Raw genomic sequence first — 18,679 nt, 5'->3', positions numbered from 1 at the left:
TGGGCGGGGTTCTCGGAGCATCTGTTGTCGGTGCCGCCGCGGCGCTCCACAGTGTCTCACTGGGACACACACACGTCGGAAGCGTCTAGAGCTCCCCTCCCAGGCCATACGCTCCTGTCTGCACGCCTGCCCGTCTGTTTTCGGTCCTCCTCTCCCCTTTGTCTGTCCCTGCACGCGCCTCAGGAGGAGGGAATGCTGCCGTGTGTGTTGATGGCTTTGAAAACGTGGCCAGTTGCACACAGAGTGGGGTGGACATCTTACTGAGGCCCCTCCCGTGGTGCTGCTCGGCTGCCCACGGTCACGGCGTTAATTCGTGTAGCTGTCACCACGTTTGTGATGGACTCTTGCATTTATATTCTCGTCAGCAGTGCAGGTAGCGTGTCCCCATTTTTCAAGTAGGGAAACAGGTGAAACCCACATCTCTCTGTTCCCAGTCCGGGGCCCCGGAGCCTTGTGCTGCTGCCGTGTTCCCGTGCGTTCTCCCTCCCGCCAAACAGAGCCGCCTCGGCCTTTGTCAGCGGTGTAGTCTCCCAGGAGCGTCCCGAACCTTGGCGGCACCAAGTACTCTGTCCTCGTTCTTGGTCTCGCCCCATGAATGTGTTGTGATGAGCCTGAGCCCGAGGCAGTCGGCCGCGGGAGTGAGCTGCGGGCCCAGCACCCGCTGCCACGCAGGCCGCTGTCCAGGAGCCGGCGACGGGCAGGCAGGCGCTTCTCCTCAGGCTTCCAGTACCCAGGCCTGGGTCCTGGTGCCTGGCTCTGTCCTGTTCTGGGTGGTGACACTGGGTAATTTTGTATCCTCTCTGTGCCTCTTTCCTCGTGTGAAGTGACCCCTGTCCGACTGCACCGTTCAGAGAACGAAGTGAAAGGATTTAAACGCAGGGTGCCAGGGAGGGAAGCGCGGGGCCAGCAGCAGGCCCGGCCAGAGCCTGGGCGCCCACGGGGCCGGTGGGGCCAGCGCCTGCACACAAGAGGCCTCCCTGCGGTGGAAGGACTTCTGGAGGACGAGCGTGCTGATGCTTCTCCCCCTGTGGACACACGTCACCGGTCTTTAGGTGACGAGAGAGCTTTGACCCCCTGTGCTCACGCCAATGTTCTCTTCAGCGTGTGGCCCCCGCTCACTTCTCTTGGAGCAGAGCGCTCGGTGGCCCTCAGCTGGGCAAAGCTGCATCTCCCGTGGACGTCGCCCCAGAGTGTGCGTGGGGACCTTGCCGACACACGCGGTCAGGGCCTGTCCTGTCCTCAGCTGGGCCTGGGTGGGAAGGAGCCCTGCCTGTGGTTTTGTTTTCCAGTGCTGCTCTTGGCATACATGAAAGGGAACGCCAACCTGTGCCGTGCCGTCGTCCGCTCCGGGGCTCGCCTTGGGGTCAGCAATAACCAGGGAGTCAACATCTTCAACTACCAGGTTGCCACCAAGCAGCTTCTGTTCAGACTGTTAGGTGAGTGGCTCCTTCCTGCCCCTGCAGGGCAGGCACCGTCACGGCGTGGGTCGTTCAGATGTCCTGGTGACCTCGGAACCCCAGAACGCACCCGCGGTCTCCCTGGCCCCGTATAGGACTTGCCGCGAGGGCTGTGCTGCGAGAGGGGCCGTGAGCAGTCTCCAGAGCACGCGGGGCCCCGTCCGTCCCCGCCCCCCGGTCCCACCGCGATCCGTAAACTCACAAATGCGTCTGTTCGTGGGGGCAGGTCACCCTTGCTCGGCCCCCGGCAGCTTCTCTGCAATCCCTCATCCTTCCACCGATGCAGGCTCTGCGTCCTTCGGGACGGCCCTCTGCCTCTGCCCCACTGACCCGTCCTCCGTTCCTTCTGTAGCGAGGAGCGTGCACTCTGGGTGGTCTCGTGTTCGCCAGTGTCGTCGCGTCCCCGCCGAGGTGGCAGCGGCACGGCGTTACTAGGCCAGAGTCTGGGCAGAGGCACGCGCTCCCAGGCTCCTCGCAGCTCCGTGACGTTGGCGTGGGTGACGTGGCCCGCGTCCCCGCGCGCCCCGCAGCGGAGCGCTGTTTGCCGTGCACGTGGGCCGGCCTCTCAGAGCTCGGAACCGGCGCCGCCTCCCGGGCGCCGGTGTGGAAAGTGCTGGCGGAGACCGGTCGCGCGCTGCCCCCTCCCCGTGAGCTCAGCGGCGTCCGCGGCCGAGCACTTGCGAGTGGCGGAGGGCTGGCGTGGTTCTGCTACCCGTGCTGATCGCTCCCAGCCCGAGGGCTCCGCAGCTCACACCGGGCCCTCACCCGCCCCTTCTGCCGGCGCCCACGCCACGGACCTGGCCCCTCCGCCACCTTTGCAGCCACCCGCTCTCGCAGACCTGCTCCTCCCCCACGGGCCCCTCGCCGTGCGGCCCCCCCGGTCTCCCCGGCCGCCGGTCTCTCCCGGCGGGCCTCCCGGTCTGGCCGCCCGACCCCCCGCGCCCCCCGCGGACGCCTCGAGCACCGCCCCTCCTGCCGCAGCCCTCCTGGCAAGTGCTGGGGCTCCAGGGCCTCCGCAGTACGCCTCCCCTGACGGCTCAGAGCGCGTTGCCTTTGCGCCCCCGTGTCACTGCGATGGCCCCCGGGCCACCTGGCACGCTCGCTGATGGGGACGGGTTCTCTCCGCCTGTCCTCGCAGACATGCTGTCCAAGGAGCCTCCGTGGTGCGACGGGTCCACCTGTTACGAGTGTGCCGCCAAGTTTGGAGTCACGACTCGCAAACATCACTGGTAAGGCCCCGCGCGGAGCCCGAGCAGGTGGGGCGATGCCGCGGCAGGCGGTGCGCGGGGAGGGTGGGGCCTCCCCCTCCGAGAGCCGAGGAGCCGGGCCCCGGGCCCCGGCAGAAGGAGCCCTTCCTTGGCTGTCGCTGAGGGGCGCTCGATCCTGAAGAGCCTTCCTCGCCAGCCCTGTGACGTGCCCGCAGGCCAGGATCGCGTTCGCACGGACGCGGTGGGACCCGGGTTGGTGTGCGGCAGGCACACCTGATGGGCGCCGCTGGAGGCCCCCCTCACACCCCCTTGCTTTGCTTCCACAGCCGCCACTGCGGACGCCTTCTTTGCCATAAATGCTCGACCAAGGAGATTCCTATTATAAAGTTTGACCTGAACAAGCCCGTGCGAGTTTGCAACATTTGCTTTGATGTACTGACTCTGGGGGGGGTCTCTTAGGGAGCCCCCAGGCCACACCCCGGTCGCCTCCCCAGCAGCTGTTCTGCTCTCCAGCCCGACCCACCCAGAGCAGGGGTTGCCGGCCCGTCTTCCTGCGGAACAGACTGAGCGATTAAGGACCCCGCTGTGATTGACCCCATCTCAAGGATCCGGTGGGTTGTCCGTGTGTCCGACTGGGATCGAGGTCACTGGATGACTCGGGGGGGCAGGCCTTGTCGCCTCAGTGGCACCTGTGACAGGAGTTGGACCCCAGTCTGCTTGCAACTTACGAGGACACTCGGAAAACCAGTCCCCTCCCAGTAGCTTAGTGTCCGTGTCGAGCATTGCCGTGGTCTTCCCGCGCGGGCGGGCGGACGGGTGGTCAGAGCCCCGCAGGGGGAGGCGGGCGTCTGGCCGCTCGGTGAGCGCTGTCTTCACTCTGGGTAAGTGGCAGTGCGCAGCGTTTTCATAAAGATCATAGGATACTCTTGCCCGAAGTCCTTTTTTTTTAAACCTAAGCTGAGATTTTTTAGTGAGCTGCCCCTTTAAAAAAGGTGAAATCTTTCTAAACAGGGTTCAAAGATGAGAGCTGAAAAATCGTGGCCTTAACAACTGAAAGCTTTACCCGTCTTCACGCTCCTGGGTTCAGGAGTGCAGCGTCTCGTTCTCTCGTCTGGCTGTGTCCTGTCTGTGGAGGCCTCGCTCTGCCACCGGGGCATGGTGGTGGAGGTGCACTTTGATTGTGCTGCACTTTTTAAAAAACATAGCTGCATTATGGCTGATTCCGATTTAAAAATCCACATTCAGAAGTAGCCTCACACATCCACGCATTAGTGATTCTGATGATCAGCTCTGATGGGACCTCAGTGCACAGGGAGCTGCGGAGTGTCCCTGGGAGCAAGAGTGTCACCCGGGCCCAGCGGTGGGGAGGGGATCGTGCAGCCTCAGGCCGGCAGGTGCAGGAATCCCGAGTTCCCAGCGGCTTGCCCCGCCCCGCAGGTGCGAGCCGGTGGGGAACACGCTGGCTCGTCCGCGGAATGAGGCCCCAGAGCCTCCTGGCCCTAGTCGCTGCTAGTGCGTATGCTAACCCTGTGGCGCTGAACGTCTCCCTTGGAAGGTTTGGCCAGTTTTTTAAAAATGTACATTTAAAGAGAAACTTCTAGCACTGCTTTGAAGAAAGAAACCCTGAGATGAACATGTGTGTTCCTAAGTTATTCTCAGAGATTAACAGTCTCGATCGTAATGCTGATTTTTCAGACATTTAACAACCACTACATTGTTTTTGCATTAATGAAGTATGGGTATATGTGTAAAGGGACTAAATATTTTTTTGGGTAGTAGTATGTTCTTTCTGTTGCTGTAGATTTATACATTTCGTTGCCTAAATGTGTGTGTAAAATGAGCTGATAAACCAGAGTGCTACTTTTTAATATTTCTGTGACTTATGAAATATATAAGCTTTCTATGTTAATACGAGCTTGTGCACAATGTTTAAAAGAAAAAATCAGAAGAGTTCCCCAGGCCCCTAAGTCTGTGACACACTTCCTGTAGACTTCTTACAGAGGAACAGCTGGTCTTGGCAGACACTTGCCTCCGTGAGGCCTGTGGTCGGCTTCCGTTTTCTGGTGCCTGTCGGGGCCACGCGGAGCAGGGCTTCGTGAGGTGGCCTGGGTCTGTAGTCGGAAGGTAAGATAATTACGCTTCAGATGGGAATCGAGGCAGTTGGTCCTTTGACACTCGCTCTTTCCATGTTCCCGGTGGAGCTTGGAGGACGGGAAGGCCATCGGGGGGCAGGCTGACGGTCTAGCTCCCGCCCTGCCTTTACCAGTTTCAGTAACAATCTTGCCTCTTACTGCACTGAAAAATCTTAAAAGGCCTGTTCAGAATATGTCGAGTCCAGCTTGTTTCTTCACGAGTCCAGGGACGGCTGTGGTACCGGGCGGCCACGGATCGGGGGAGCGTCTCGTGAGCTCGGCGCCGGCTTCAGGCTGCGCCCTTGTACGCGTCGACGGGGCCCCTTTCCACAGCCTGGGCGCCTCCGGGGCCGCGGGGGTGCTGGCTGGGCTGCGCGCGGGAGCCCCCGGCACGCCCTTGCTGGCACTCGGCGCGCTGTGGGACTGCAGGGCTGCTCTCGTCACCGTTAATCCGTAGCGTAAACACCGGCAGCGGAATCTCAGTTTTATTCGGAGCTGCCAGGGGTGAGGAGCTCGGCGGCAGGAATAACGTCTCCGAAACTCGGCGTGTGCAGCCGCGAACGCTGTGACGCGGCGCCGGCCCTACCTGCCGCCGGCTCACCGCCCGGCCCGCGGGACGCCGTCCTCCGCGGTCTCTGCCCGCGCTGCGCCTGCGCCCAGTGGCCGGCGTGCCGCGCTCCTCCGGCGCGGGCCACCACCCAGCTCAAGTGCCTGCACGTAGGACTTCTCGTTCTCGGAGACGGTGGCGAGTGTCTCCGCGTGATGCAGGAGAACGGGCGGTTGCAGCTGCAGCCTGCTGCCCGCGCGCCGCCCGCCCCAGCCCGCGGTGGGGTCGAGGCCCGCCCGCCGTGCCCTCGCCGGCAGTGGGGTCCCCGCGCCCGCTAGTCCTCCACCTCAGCCCCGGCTCGTTTGTGGCCGTGCCTGCGCGGAGCCCAGCGCGCCGGCGGGTTCGCCCCCGCTCCGCTCGCGGCCCCCGCCCGCGCCGCCGAATGATTCCCGCTGATCTTGCCCTTGGGCGCGAGGTGCAGGGAAAGCCTGGGAGGGGCTGGGTGATGCTTAGACCCGAAAGGGGCACCGAGCCCCCAGGTGGCAGGTGATCCTGCGCGGGTGAGGGAGACGCTGCCGCGACGGCACCGAAGTGGCTCCTGGCACAAGGCCTCTTGCGGCGCCGGGACCCTCTCGCCAGCCGCGGAAGAGGAGGGGCGAGGAGGCCACATTCTCATGGTGATTTAATAAAGTAGCTCTGAAGAGCTGACGGCTCGACGAGATAAAAACACTCAGCGGATTCCCCGAAGTTGTCATGGATGCCTTAACGACTTTCGCTGCCCGGACGGTCCCTTTGGGGTATGAATCACACGCTGGCCGGTTGCACACAACACACACCTGGACCGCTCGACTTCGTGGCTTGTCCCCTTGGGGCAGATGCGTGGGGCCGGGGGCAGGACCTGAAGGCGCACGTGCGGGTGGGCCGCTTGGGCTTCCAGGCCGTCCAGGGCGCGGTGCGCAGCGCGGGACCTCGGTGTCGTGTGTAGGACCAGGACGCTGTGATCGGCGTTGTTTCTTTGGAGTCCTCCTAATGGAATGTATTTTCAAATACTGATACTTGCATTTTCTGTAACAATTCCTTACAATAAAATGAGGTAAAATTGTGCATTTCAAGTGGAAACTTTAATAAGACATTTGTAGTTTTTAATGCCGAAGTACCAATAAGCATTAAAAACAGATTTTTTTTTTTTTGATGCAGTGTTCCATGATTCATTGTTCGCATGTAACACCCAGTGCTCCATGCAGAACGTGCCCGCCTTAATACCCTTCACCCGGCCAACCCATTAACTCCTGACACATGAACACGTTCTTTAAATAGCTCACCCTCTAGGGAAGTTTGGATTTCCGACACTTTTCAAAGCATATTGGCGACAGCAGTCAAAAAGTAGCTGTTTTAGGCATAACCGACTGGCTGCCTGGAGCGGCGTCAGCCCAGGCTGCGGGGGTGGCCGTGCTCCCTCTGACTCCTCCGGAGGATTCCGCCCCGGCGAGGGTTCTGCTGGTCGTGGTCTAGAGGGAGGACTGGCACTGGGGGTTTCAGAGAACACTAGGGAAGGTGTGAAGTCGAGGGGCCCACAACGCCCCTGAGTAGATCATACAAATCTAGCTGCCGCCCCTGCCCACCCCCGCCGCCCCGGCCGTTGCACATGCTGGGCCGGACGCACTCCCTTTCTTTCTCTGTCTTCCAGCTTGCTCCCCCCTGGTTCAGACCAGCTGTGGAGACAGAGCTCATTCTCTGCTGGCTTTTCACATGGTTAACGAGCACTGTTAAGTGCTTCCCCAGGACAGTCTCCTGTAAACCTAACAGCCGCCCTTGAGGGGACCACTAGTCCTAACATGTGAGTACAAACAAGAACCGGGCCTGCATAGACTCCCACACTGTTGCCCAGCCAGGGAAGAGCACTGGGTTTTCGTTCTGTTACTGATTCGCTGGCAGTATTGGGCAAGTATCCTAACTTCTGGGCCTTAGTCTGCACCCATAAAGCCAGGGTGGTGACCACGGTCCTTCCTGGCTCATACGGTTTCTTTCCTTGAGGGAGGTCATCAGAAATGGGTAACGTGCCCCTCCTCTCATGCAAGGACACAGAGTCCCCTCCAGTGGGGACTGATGGGAGCAACGTCTGCGGTTTTCCTGCAGGAGTCTGGGGCCTCTGCTGCTGGGGGAGCTCTCAAGACAGGGGTGGGGCGTTCGCTTCGTCCTCCTCTGAGGGGCACCACGGATTTCTGGACAGGGCCCCAACCCGTGAATGGGGTCTTTCAGATCCCAGTTGTCCCAGAGCTAAACGAGCCGGGGATGGGCGATGGTCTGGTATGGCTCCCTTTTGACCCCAGGTGCTCCACTCCTGGGTGGGGGCGGGCAGCTGCCCAGCATGCTCAACGCAGCCCTGCTCGTGGGGGCAGCAGGAAAGCAGATGTGGGGGAACAGCTCAGCTCTGTCGTGCTCCTTCTCCGGACCCTCTCAAGGCTGGCAGAGAGGTTACATGAGAACAGACGAAGCCCCCTGCCCAGCATCGTCTCCCTCTCCAGCGAGTCATCCCTGCCAGAGCTGTCCTGGGGGACCTGCCTCCGTCCACCAGAGCTCTGCCCTGGGGCCACTCTGGAAGGACGAAGCAGAGCGACTGCTCCAGTAACCACAAGCGTCATCACGGCTGAGCCCTTTGAAGATTCGACCGCCACCCCAACACGAGGAGCTCTTCGCGATAAAGTACATGGTGGCGGCAAAGAGGAAGTGAGCGGCCTGCAGTCCGGCAGAGAGTGGGTGCCCAGGGCCCTCCCCGGCCACACTCGGCTGGGATGACAGGGTGCCTTGTTCCGTTCATTTCTTTTTTCAGTATGTTTTGAGAGGGTCTGAACTCCTCTGCACCTGGCCCCCACACTGTCCCTCACTCCCACCCTGAGGATGGCCTCTAGGGCTCTAGCGGGGCTCCTGTCACCCACTGTAACCTCCCCAAGGTGAGCCTTGCCTGCCCCCTCCCACCCCACAGGGACACAGCGAGCTATGGAGGGGTGCAAACAGCATGGAGTCGGGGCAAGAACCTGGAGTTCGACGCTCAGCTGCACTGCTCTGTGGGGCCTCATCTGCAGACTAAGAGCTAACTCGCGCACTTACACCCCGTGCTGGGTATTGGGGGTGCAGGACACCAAGCTGGGGAGCCCTCCGTCCTTGTGCAGGGAGAGAGGCGGACGGGAAACCCGGGTTGTCGTCTTACAAGAGAACAGAACAAGGCTGCAGGCAGGCCAGGCGAGCGCAGGTGCCTGCCTCCCGAGAGGTGCCAGTCCAGGCAGGAGGGGCAGCCTGGCGGAGGTTCCGCAGGCACGGTGCGGTGGACGAGGCTGCAGGGAAGGGTGCCCCGGTGCACAGGGAGGTGGTGGGAGGGCCGTGGACGTGGTAAGTCACTGAAGGTGGGGGGGGTGCCCTGGTCATCCAGGGTGACCGCTCACAGCAGGGCGGAGGGCGGCGTGGGAGAGGACAGTGAGACTTGCTGCTTCCACGCGAGAAAGGACAGCCCGGAGCTGGGGAGGCTGCTGGGGGTGGGGTGGGGGGACAGCCGGGGCCCTGAGATGGGGTGGGAGGAGGGGAGGAGCAGAGGAAGGCGTCCTGGATGGCTGCCGGGGTCCTCACTTGGTGTGACACCACAAGGTGACTGAATTCTGGAAGCGTGGAGTCTGGGTGCCTAGGACGTGCTCCAAGGAGCCGCCTATCTGGATGCAGCTGAGGTGGGAGTGAGGAGACCTGGTGGGGGAGCTCATGGGCCAAGAGGGGTGCCCGGGGGAGAAAAGGGAGTCAGACAAGGACCAAGGGAGGGTTTCCCGGAGGCCGTCAGGTGTGGCCAGTCCCGGACGGCCATGGCCGTGGGGTGAGGAGGGCAGAGTCTAGCCTGCTGCACAGCCGAGGGGGGCTGGGGAGCAAGGACCCTGAGTACACGCAGTGTGGCCACAAGTAGATCAGTGCCACAGAGGAGGGTTTCCTTCAGGAGGGGGAAGCGCCGTGAGGCAGGTGGACGGCGGGGCGGCAGGGGAGGTCCCCAGTAAGAAGCTCCTCCGGTCAGTGGGGTCGGCGTAGGGGTGACGGGTTGCCCTGGACACACACCCCACCGGCAGAGGCATCACAGCAGAGAAACTACTTTTTGATCAAAAAGCAGACTTCTCCGACACCTAATTCTAAATGTTTAAGAGAGAAAGAATATCCTCACTTCAAACTGCTGCTCGGAGGCGTCTGGATTTGCTGCCTCCGTAGAAGCGAAAGCCCTTCCCCTCCAGGATTAGCCTGCCCTGTTTCATTGTTCCCCCTCCCGGTTGGGCTCGGCTCCCATCAACTGGGTGTGGCTTGGCTCCGGGCGGAGGTAAAATCAGGGGAACCTAGAAGAGTTACATGGACGCTCTGAATGATCCGTGGCTTCTCTGGACGCGTCTGCCTGTCTCCGATTGGCCAGTGCCCCCAGTGCCCTAGCCGGGTGGGGAGTTACAGGTCGGGCATGGCAGCCCAGTTAGTTTTGAGTTGGTCAGATTTGCATGCATAACCGTCTGAGGGCTCTGAAGAAGGATGGCGAGTAGATCACAAACAGGCTGACAGGTACCGGGCAGGCCGGCGCGCTCTGGTCTCAGGCACAGGAGGGTGAGCCCTCGGTGAGGGGCGTGGGCCATGTTTGCAGAGTGTGGGCAGCGTGCTTCCAGGCAGGGTTCCCTGTGGGTTATCACCATCTGGGGCACGGAGTCACAGCGGGAAGGAGCAGGTGGTGGCCAGGGGTGGGCAGCCCGTGTACTCCCCCAAGCTGGGGTGGTCCAAGTCCCCACGGTTCGTGTCTGCAGGGAGGCCCGGTGACTGGTCGCTAGGGGGTCCGGTTGTTCTCACGCACACACAGTGGGGCTCCTTGGCACCCGGCTTGTACAGCTTCCTGGGGACACCGATCCAGTCTCTGCTCACACCTCCGCTGAGGACAGAAGGAACAAGGACGTGTTACCAGCAGGAACTCATGAGTCTCTGGGGAGGGGAGCGGGGTAGGCCACCTGGCGATTTCCCAAGGCGGCGGTCTGCAGCATGCGTCCCCTAACCCTGCCGGCTCTCCTGACTTCCTCCAGCTTCCCCTGCTGTCCTAGTGCTCCCGGGCCCTGCCCTGTGCCTTCCCAGGAGCCGCGCTACTTCCCCGCACTGCGAACACCTGGGAAAGGCTCTCCCCCACTGGCCCGTGAGGGTCTCAGAAACAGTGTCTGGCTCCAATCCCCCACTGCATCCTGGCGCCTCTCGTACTCCTTCCCTGCCCCTTACTCCACACCCAGTCCCTGTCTGAACTCAGGACTCCTTTGTCGTTTCCAAAGGGAGTTAAAACAGACCGGGCTGAGGCACAGGGATAGGGTGGACTCGCCGGGGGAGGGAAGGCAGTGAGGCCAGAGGGGGCCACCGAGACCGGCAAACAGGCCCTCAGGTGGGCAGGCCAGGTTCCCCGAGCCCCTCTTTCTGGAGACCAGGCCCTGTCTCTTCAAAACTGGACAGGAGCTTTCCCTCCTGCCCCTTCCACACCTGATCCCTGAATTAAGGTGGAGGAAACGTGATGGACACAGGGGCTGGGCCTGGGGAAAGCTAGCAGCTTTGGCTGTTGGCTCTCGTCTGCACAAGGAGAGCAAGAAGGCCTCTCCGCACAGAAGAGGGTGGACGTACACAGCTTACACTTGAGGAAGGGGATCTCCTGCTTCTCAGGGAGAGCTGAGCTCGTACTTGAGGCCCTTGAAGCTTGCTGTGTGTGCCGGGGGGGGGGGGGGGTCCCATCCTCTGCATCAGAGTTAAGGGGATTGAGGGCCTGATGATTAAACACCCGTTTTTCCTCCAGCTGCCCCCAAACAACCCGGGAATGATCTCTGGGGCGTCTACCCTAATCGGGCTCCCCTCACTTTATTTCTACGGGAAAGGGCTTCTCGGAAACACTCAGCAATTGCCATGTTTCGTGCCGCGGACCGGCCCCGCCTCCTCGTCCCTGTAGGCGGCCAGAATTTGTGCAGACAAGAGGGAACAGAGGCCCTTGGACGGATCAACAGGCCAAACTGAGCAGCTGTACTTGGGCCTGCTCATCCCAGGCCAGGGTCTTTGGGAAGTGCAAGCAAGCAAAACACATGCCCAGGTCCCCATCCTCACCTCACCTGGTTGTCAGGGGCCCCAGAAGCCTCGGACACGTAGCCAGTTGAGACTCGCTACCCAGAACGCCTGTACTTTCAAAGAGTCCCCCTGGGTGGACAGCTGGGTTATGGTGCCACCGAGTCACGTGTGGGAGGGAAGCCTGTGTACCTCTCCGGGGAACACCAGAGCCGGCTGCCCCTGCTGGAGCTCCACTCGGCATTGCACGGTGGGAACGTCTGCTTCTCCTCCAGCGCCCGCCGGCCCGCCTCCGAGCCTCGGCTGATCATGGCTTCCACCTGGGTCAGTTCCGGCGTAGGGAGGCCGTCCTCTCCGTAGAACCGTCCTATCACCCTTCCTGTGGTGACGGGACAGCTGATGTCAGGGTCTCAGTCACCTCCATGGTGAAACCCAAGCTCCCAGGGTTTCTGGCTCAGGACTAAGAACCCCTTGACGTCTGACAAGACCCCACATAGAAGCGAGACTGCTCTAGCTGCGGACTCCCCCATACGGAGGCCGCCTACCCTTCCCCACATGCAGACAGCGCTTCCTGGAGGGCAGAACTGCATGTAATTCCTTCCTCGGCGCTCCACGGTGCTGGAGGCACGCGGGACGTGTTCCATAAACGTACGACAAATGACTGGCTTATTGGGTCACACTTTTGTGGCTCAATTCTTCCCAAAGTGAAACGATTTTGTCTTGTAGAACTATCAGTAAGTCATTTATTGAGCATTTACTCAGGGTCAGGTGCTACACTTGTGCTTCACCAACATCCCGCAAACCCTCAGAACAACCTAGGAGAGAGACAGGGAGGCTGAGTAGCTGGCGCCCACACTCTCCCTCCACCATCCTCTCTCCCTCAGTCCTGCGGTGCACAAACTGAATGGAAACAGCAAGGGGTCCGTGAACCTGCAGGCCTGAGCCAGAGGGGTCAGCTCTCCTTTGGGGCAGGGACTTTCGTCTCTGAGTCCCGATGTGCAGGCCCCTTCCCGCAGCACCTGCCACAGGAAGCAGCAGCAGAAAGTGCTTCTGGAAGGGCCGGCCAAGAGGAGCAGGTGCCTGAGCGGCCTTGAGCCCTGCACTACTGGGCCACCAGGGGCAGCTTCGTCCCCCCTCACGTCCAACCATCCCGACTGGTCCAATTCTGTTTATGTCACTTTTGTGACCTGGATTAGGAGCTGCTGCTCCTTCGTATACAACATACACTTTCCTGTGCTCATGTCCATCCAACAGCAAATCTCGTCTGGCCGGCCTCTAGAAGACACCGCGGTTCTGGCCACCTTCTGCATTTCTCACGCAAACTACAGCCTGCACGTTGGCTTCCTTTCTATCTGCTGACCGTGCTTAGCTGCTCCCCGTCTCGGCACTGTTCCCTCAGCCTGGAATACTCTCTTCCCAGACCTCAGTCTGACTGGCTCCTCACATCCCGGTCTCTGCTCACCTACTATCCCCTCCAACAGGCCTCCCCTGACCATCTGCTCAAAAGTGCCACATACCACACCCCCCACACACATCAATCCGCTTTATTTACACTCAGTCCCAACTGGAATTGTGTGGTCGGTTTACTTGTTTATGTATGTCTCTCCTGCCCACCAGTGAGGCCCCAGCACTCAAAACAGCCCAGTACAGAGCATTCACTTTCCGTGCTTATTAGAATATATGAGGGGATCAGGGTGCAGCCTCTGAGTTGATCTAGCAGAAAACTTCCTCCTAGGGGGTCTCTCTGTGCACGGCGACAAGCCTGTCATGCTGGGTTTTAGACATGAGACCCACAGAGAGGGAGGAGTCATAGAGGCAACAGAGAAAGAGTTGGAGAAGCTGTGTCGTGAGAATGGCGGTCACCACCGGCTGGGTCTCCAAGCCAACACTGTATCCAGAACACAGACATCTCATTTGCCTGTGAGGCTTGGCCACTAGCTGCCGAGATGGCTTCCTGTCTTCACTTCCTCCTCTGATGGGGCTTTACTGGGCCCGAAAGAGCCTAACATAGCCCACCTCCTATAGAACGAGCCAAAAGAGGGCAGGACCTGCATTCAACTCATCCCTGGTCCGGTCCCCATGAGGACCAGAACCATCACTTACCCAGAGTAGGTATTCAAATACATGCTGACTGACTCCAGTCCCTCCCTGACGCTCACACACATACGCTAACACTGTTCAAACACAGCAGTTTGCTCCCCAAATATCAGGATGACATGTTTGGTCTGGCAGTCTTTGTCCACTCTCAGGGCTCTATTCTTTTTCTTTTGTGTTAGGATTTCTTTTCCTTATTAACCTGGTAATATTTCAACCAACCTCCTGGGAAAAAGGGAGAACCCAGCCTCCTGAAGGTCTGCAGAGAGCTCTCAGTCCGTTCAGCGCAGACGTGGTTGTGGTGTCACGAATGGCCCGGGACAGCCCGGAGGAAAACCCAGAAGGGGGTGTGCAGGCCGGGAGGGCAGGAGCCAACAAGTGTGTGTGGTGGGGGGGCTGGACGCAGAAAGAACTGTGGGTGTTCTAGTCAGCTGGATGTGGAGGGAGCGGAGGAGCTCGGGCAAAGGCCAAGGTTCTCAGAAAAGGTAACCCAAGTGGTCAAGACAGAGCAGACAGTCAGAGGTGTTAGGGGCAGAGATGGAACGCTCCCAACCGAGACCCATTCTGGTGGTGAGGAGCACTGATGTTCCCCTGGCAGTCAGCGGGTCCAGTTGGGCTCCACAGAGGGAAAAGGGCCCCAACCAACCCAATTTTCAGTGTTTACAAAGCACTCTAGTGTTTAGAGTCTAACATTTCTTTGGGACACTGTTAGGTGTCTTTCTATTTCAAAGGTGATTCCCTCCTTGCTTGCCCAGCACCACTGGCTTTAACAAGTGTCTGGGAGACAGTTCCTTTGGGATGGACACAGACTAATGCTGGTCTCCCTACAGGGCTAAGTAAGAGTATCTGTCAAAACTGCACACAAACGTAGGCCTCGAGCCCTCCCGACTGGGTGCTGAAGCCCGATGCCTGGGACCCAGCGAGGCTCCTGGAGCTGGTGGTTCAAGGTGTGGCAGGCAACCCCTGGCTTTGGGGCCACAGAGGCCAAAGCAAGCGGCAGGATCATGCTCTCCCAAGAGTATGAGTGAGAGAAACAAGTGCCCCCAACACTTCCTTCGGGGACTCACAGCCACACTAACAACCAGAGTTTAAGGGGAAAATTTCATGGGTATTGTACGGATTTTAACCTTGAGTCCAATCCCCAAAGAACTCTAACTCTTTTAAAAAATTGCAGGACAACTGAATAGAATCTATGGAAACGACCTGTGGAATACCTACCAACGAATTCGTAATTCTTCTCGTAGAATGAAAGCCAATTTTGAAGGGTCAGCACCTCCGAAAACGACAAGTCAGCTACATGGTCCACCAGGCCTGCTTCAGAGTAGTCCCCAGTCACAAACGCCCTCGATGCATCCCGGCCTGCAGGAGACAGGTTTCCAAGTAGATGAGCTCGTAAATCGCTGGCACTGTACCAACTCAAGAACCTATTTTCTGAGAATCATCTGGAAACCCCTAATCCCCATCTCCAGGAAAAGCTCATCTCCCCTCGCTGGGACAGATGTTAACACAAGTATGTCTTCCTTTTAACACTTGTCACAAAATAACTCATTGTTGATGAAATAACTATCTAATGTCTGCCTTTTCTACTAGTCTGCAAGTTTTATCAGGGCAGAGAACACACCAAACTCAGTATTGATTCCCCAGTGTCTGGTAGTGCCTAGTCTTTAGTAATTATCAATAAATATTGGCTGAATGAAACCCATGCATTTACAGTTGATTTTCAGTAAGTCAATTCTCAACAATTATTTCAATAATTCAAAGGGGGAAAGAATAGTGTTTTCAACAAATGGTGCTTGGACAACTGGATAGCAACATGCAGAAGAATGAAAATGGGCCCCTACCTCACAACATATATAAAATTAACTCAAAATAGATCAATGACATGAATGTCTGAGCTCAAACTGTACAATTCTTAGAAGAAAACATAGGTGTAAATGTTTGTGCCCTTGGATTAGGTGATGGTTTCTTAGATAGGACACCAAAAGCACAAGCTAACAAAGAAAAAAAAAACTCGATCAAAATTTTTAAATTTTGGGGGTGTCTGGGTGGCTCAATCGTTAAGCGTCTGCCTTCGGCTCAGGTCATGATTCCGGGGTCCTGGGATCGAGTCCTGCATCGGGCTCCCTGCTCAGTGGGGAGCCTGCTTCTCCCTCTCCCGCTCCCTGTTTGTGTTCCCTCTCTCGCTGTGTCTCTCTGTCAAATAAATAAATAAAATCTTAAAAAAAATTTTTTTTTAAATTCTGTGCACTACAGCACACTATCAAGAAAGTGAAAAGGGGAGAAAATATTCACAAATCATGGATCTGATAAGGGCCTAGTATCCAGAGTATATAAAGAACTCTCACAACTCAAAGTACAAAGACAACCCAATTAAAAAACGGAAAAGGATTTGAACAGCCTTTCTTCATGGAAGATACACAAATGGTCAACAAACACATAAAAAGATGCTCAACATCATAGTTATTAGGGAAACGCAAATAACCAAAACCACAATGGGCTACCACATCAAACCCATTAAATGACTATAATCAAAAAGATGGGGCGCCTGGGTGGCTCAGTTGGTTAAGCGACTGCCTTCGGCTCAGGTCATGATCCTGGAGTCCCGGGATCGAGTCCCGCATCGGGCTCCCTGCTCAGCAGGGGGTCTGCTTCTCCCTCTGACCCTCCTCCCTCTCATGCTCTCTGTCTCTCATTCTCTCTCTCTCAAATAAATAAATAAAATCTTTAAAAAAAAAAAAAGATGACCAGTTTGGCGAGAATGTGGAGAAACTGGAACTCTACTACATTGATGGTAGGAGTACAGCCACTTTAGAAAATAACTTGGCAGTTTCTCAAAAAGCGAAACACAAGCATTACTACATGAGAAGTGAAAACATAGGTCCAAACAAAAATGTGCACATGTACATTCATAGCCGTGTTTTCGTAAGAGGCAAAAATGGAAATAACCAAAACGCCCAACAAATGATGATTGAATACCCAAAATGTGGTATATACCTTCAACAGAATATTACTTGGCCACAAAGCGGAATGCAGCACTGATACGTGACGATGCAGCCTGGATGAACTTTGAAAATGCTGCGCTAAGTGAAAGAAGCCAGACACAAAAGGCCTCATGTATGATTCCAACTTGTATGTAAAGTCCAAACAGGCAAATCTTCAGATGCAAGTGGACAGAGGCTGCCAGGGGCTGAGGGGTAGGAGGGACTGGGGAGTGACTGCTAACGGATATGGGGTTTCTTTGGGGGTGATAAAATGCCTGGAACTAGAGGATGCTGATGTTTGCACAACTTTCTAACTATATTAAAAAGTACTGAAGTGCATACTTTAGAAGGGTGGATTTTACATCGTGTGAATCATATCTTGATAGACAATAGTACAAGTATCGACTGCACGAGTGCACATCTCTGCTTCCCTCCTAGGCTGTGCGGGTGGTGGGAAGCACGGATTTCTGATTCCTTGGCACCTGGCACACGGCGGGCTGCACAGCCGTGGTCAGAGCATAGATGTGAGTGTAGGACGGGCACAGAGGAGCTCGGCAGGTGCCAGAGCACACTGCAAAGAACGGTGCCCCGGGGATGAAAGGTTTCACATTCACGCTCGTGCATCCTGCTGGGGCAACTACGCCAGGGTGGGATGGGGCTGTGCACTGCAGGCTGCCCTCCACGGGCAGGTGAATGAACCCTGACGCCAGGCCCAGCTCTGCTTCCAGATCACCGTGTAGCTGCGGGTAAGTTCCTGTCCTTGCTGGGCTGTCTGAGGAGCTTGGCAGCACCAACTGACCCGAGTTCCTTCTCTGTCAAGGCTTCCGTTTCTGAAGTTCTCCCCAGAGACAGGAAGTGACTTGCATCTAAGTACCGGAGGCAGCTTCCCAAATGCAAAGTGCTTATTTAACATGAGCCTAGTCACCGGCCCTAAGCTCAGCATTGGTTTGTTCCTCTCTAACCTGGGACATGGTTATCCCTCCAGCCTGGCTCGACAGGCTGGCGGTCCCGGTCCAAAGCCTGTCAACGAATCCCATTCGCCAACGCCCTCAACTATAGGGCAGGACAGCAGAATGAACGTCGTTTGACACACGTTCCAGGCCTAACGTACGTGCAGCTTTCTCCCAAGTTCTGACAGACCGTAAAGGTGCCCAGACCCTCGTCTGTGCTCTAACCTGATCGTCCTCAACGGACGGAAGTGCGTCTGCACCAGAAACAAGAACGACTCACGCCAAGTGCACTGTTTTTCGGGGAAACTCGGACAGGGACTCCCCCAAGAGACGACTGCGGTCCGTAGGGGGCCTCTGCGCGCAGGGACCCGGCCCCCGCATCGCCGCGCGCTGAGCCACGCAGTGTGGCGCGGAGCAGCTGCCCGAGGGCCTCTGCCCGGCCGGTGGGTAACACACGAGCGGCCCGAAGCCCGTTTCTCGAACCTTCGTCGCAAGGAACGCCCGGAAAGACAGGGAGGGCGCGCGCTGGGCTGCCAGCAGCGGGCCACCGTCCCGCCCGGGCGTTCGACGCCCGCGGGACGGTGCAGCCGAGCACGGCCCCCACGCCAGCCCGATGACTGTGCGGACAAAAGGGCGTATGAACGAATGAACGGACGCACGAACAAGCGCACGGACGAGCGCACGGCGAACGAGGCTGATACCTGCGAGGCCGCTATAGGGGGCCCCCGGCTCGTAGTGCCTCCGGCCGGAGGACACATCGTAGACGCGGCCGAGCAACGCCAAGTAGAGGCCCGGGGCCCCGGGGCCGCCGCGGTAGCGGGCCAGCTCCTCGGGGACGAAAAGGCGAAGGCCAGCGCGGCCGCTCCACCAGCCCGTCCACCGAGCCGCCGCCGCCGCCGCCGCCGCCGCCGCCGCCGCCAGGCCCCACAGCAGCCCACGCCCGCCGAGCCCCAGCATGCAGCCCGCAGGCGGCCGCCCCGCCTCCCGCGGCCAAGATGGCGGCGACGCAGGCGCGACGCCTCCGGCCGACGTCCCCGGCGCGACGCCCCGTCGTCCCGCCCGCGCCCCCCAGGGGACAGCGGGGTACTGAAGGGGGAACGGCCTCGGCGAGAGACCGCTCCCCGGCTCCGCTCCCCGCCTTCGCTTTTCCTCAGCGTACGCAGTGAACGCGGAGGGCGAGCGAGAGTGTCAGCGCCGAGGGCTCGGCCGCGCCGTCGCCGCCCCCA

At 58.5% G+C, this 18,679-nt stretch overlaps 2 protein-coding genes across 2 annotated transcripts in view; one reads left to right on the top strand and one right to left on the bottom strand.

Moving 5' to 3' along the window:
• Positions 1-4,574, top strand: part of ANKFY1 (ankyrin repeat and FYVE domain containing 1) — an 83,405-nt gene extending 78,831 nt beyond the window's left edge. The window contains exons 23-25 of the mRNA XM_045890153.2: positions 1,290-1,436; positions 2,596-2,686; positions 2,992-4,574. Coding sequence (XP_045746109.1) covers positions 1,290-1,436; positions 2,596-2,686; positions 2,992-3,124 — 371 coding nt within the window. The 3' untranslated portion in view covers positions 3,125-4,574. The remainder of the gene's footprint in view (positions 1-1,289; positions 1,437-2,595; positions 2,687-2,991) is intronic.
• On the bottom strand, positions 4,516-18,578 carry LOC123854661 (neuferricin). The gene is made up of 4 exons (XM_045890154.3): positions 18,155-18,578; positions 14,741-14,881; positions 11,621-11,807; positions 4,516-10,274 (listed from the first exon to the last, which is right to left on the bottom strand). Exons 1-4 carry the CDS (start codon positions 18,408-18,410, stop codon positions 10,058-10,060), a joined length of 801 nt encoding a protein of 266 aa, XP_045746110.1. The 5' UTR covers positions 18,411-18,578; the 3' UTR covers positions 4,516-10,057.
• Positions 18,579-18,679: the final 101 nt, after the last annotated feature.

The sequence above is a fragment of the Mirounga angustirostris genome, unplaced genomic scaffold (genome assembly GCF_029215605.1).
Source record: "Mirounga angustirostris isolate CCGP_5_RB_7025 unplaced genomic scaffold, mMirAng1.0.hap1 SCAF_17, whole genome shotgun sequence".
Taxonomy (NCBI): Eukaryota; Metazoa; Chordata; class Mammalia; order Carnivora; family Phocidae; genus Mirounga; species Mirounga angustirostris.
Note: the sequence above shows the minus strand (reverse complement) of the source record. Positions and strands in the feature narration are given on the sequence as shown.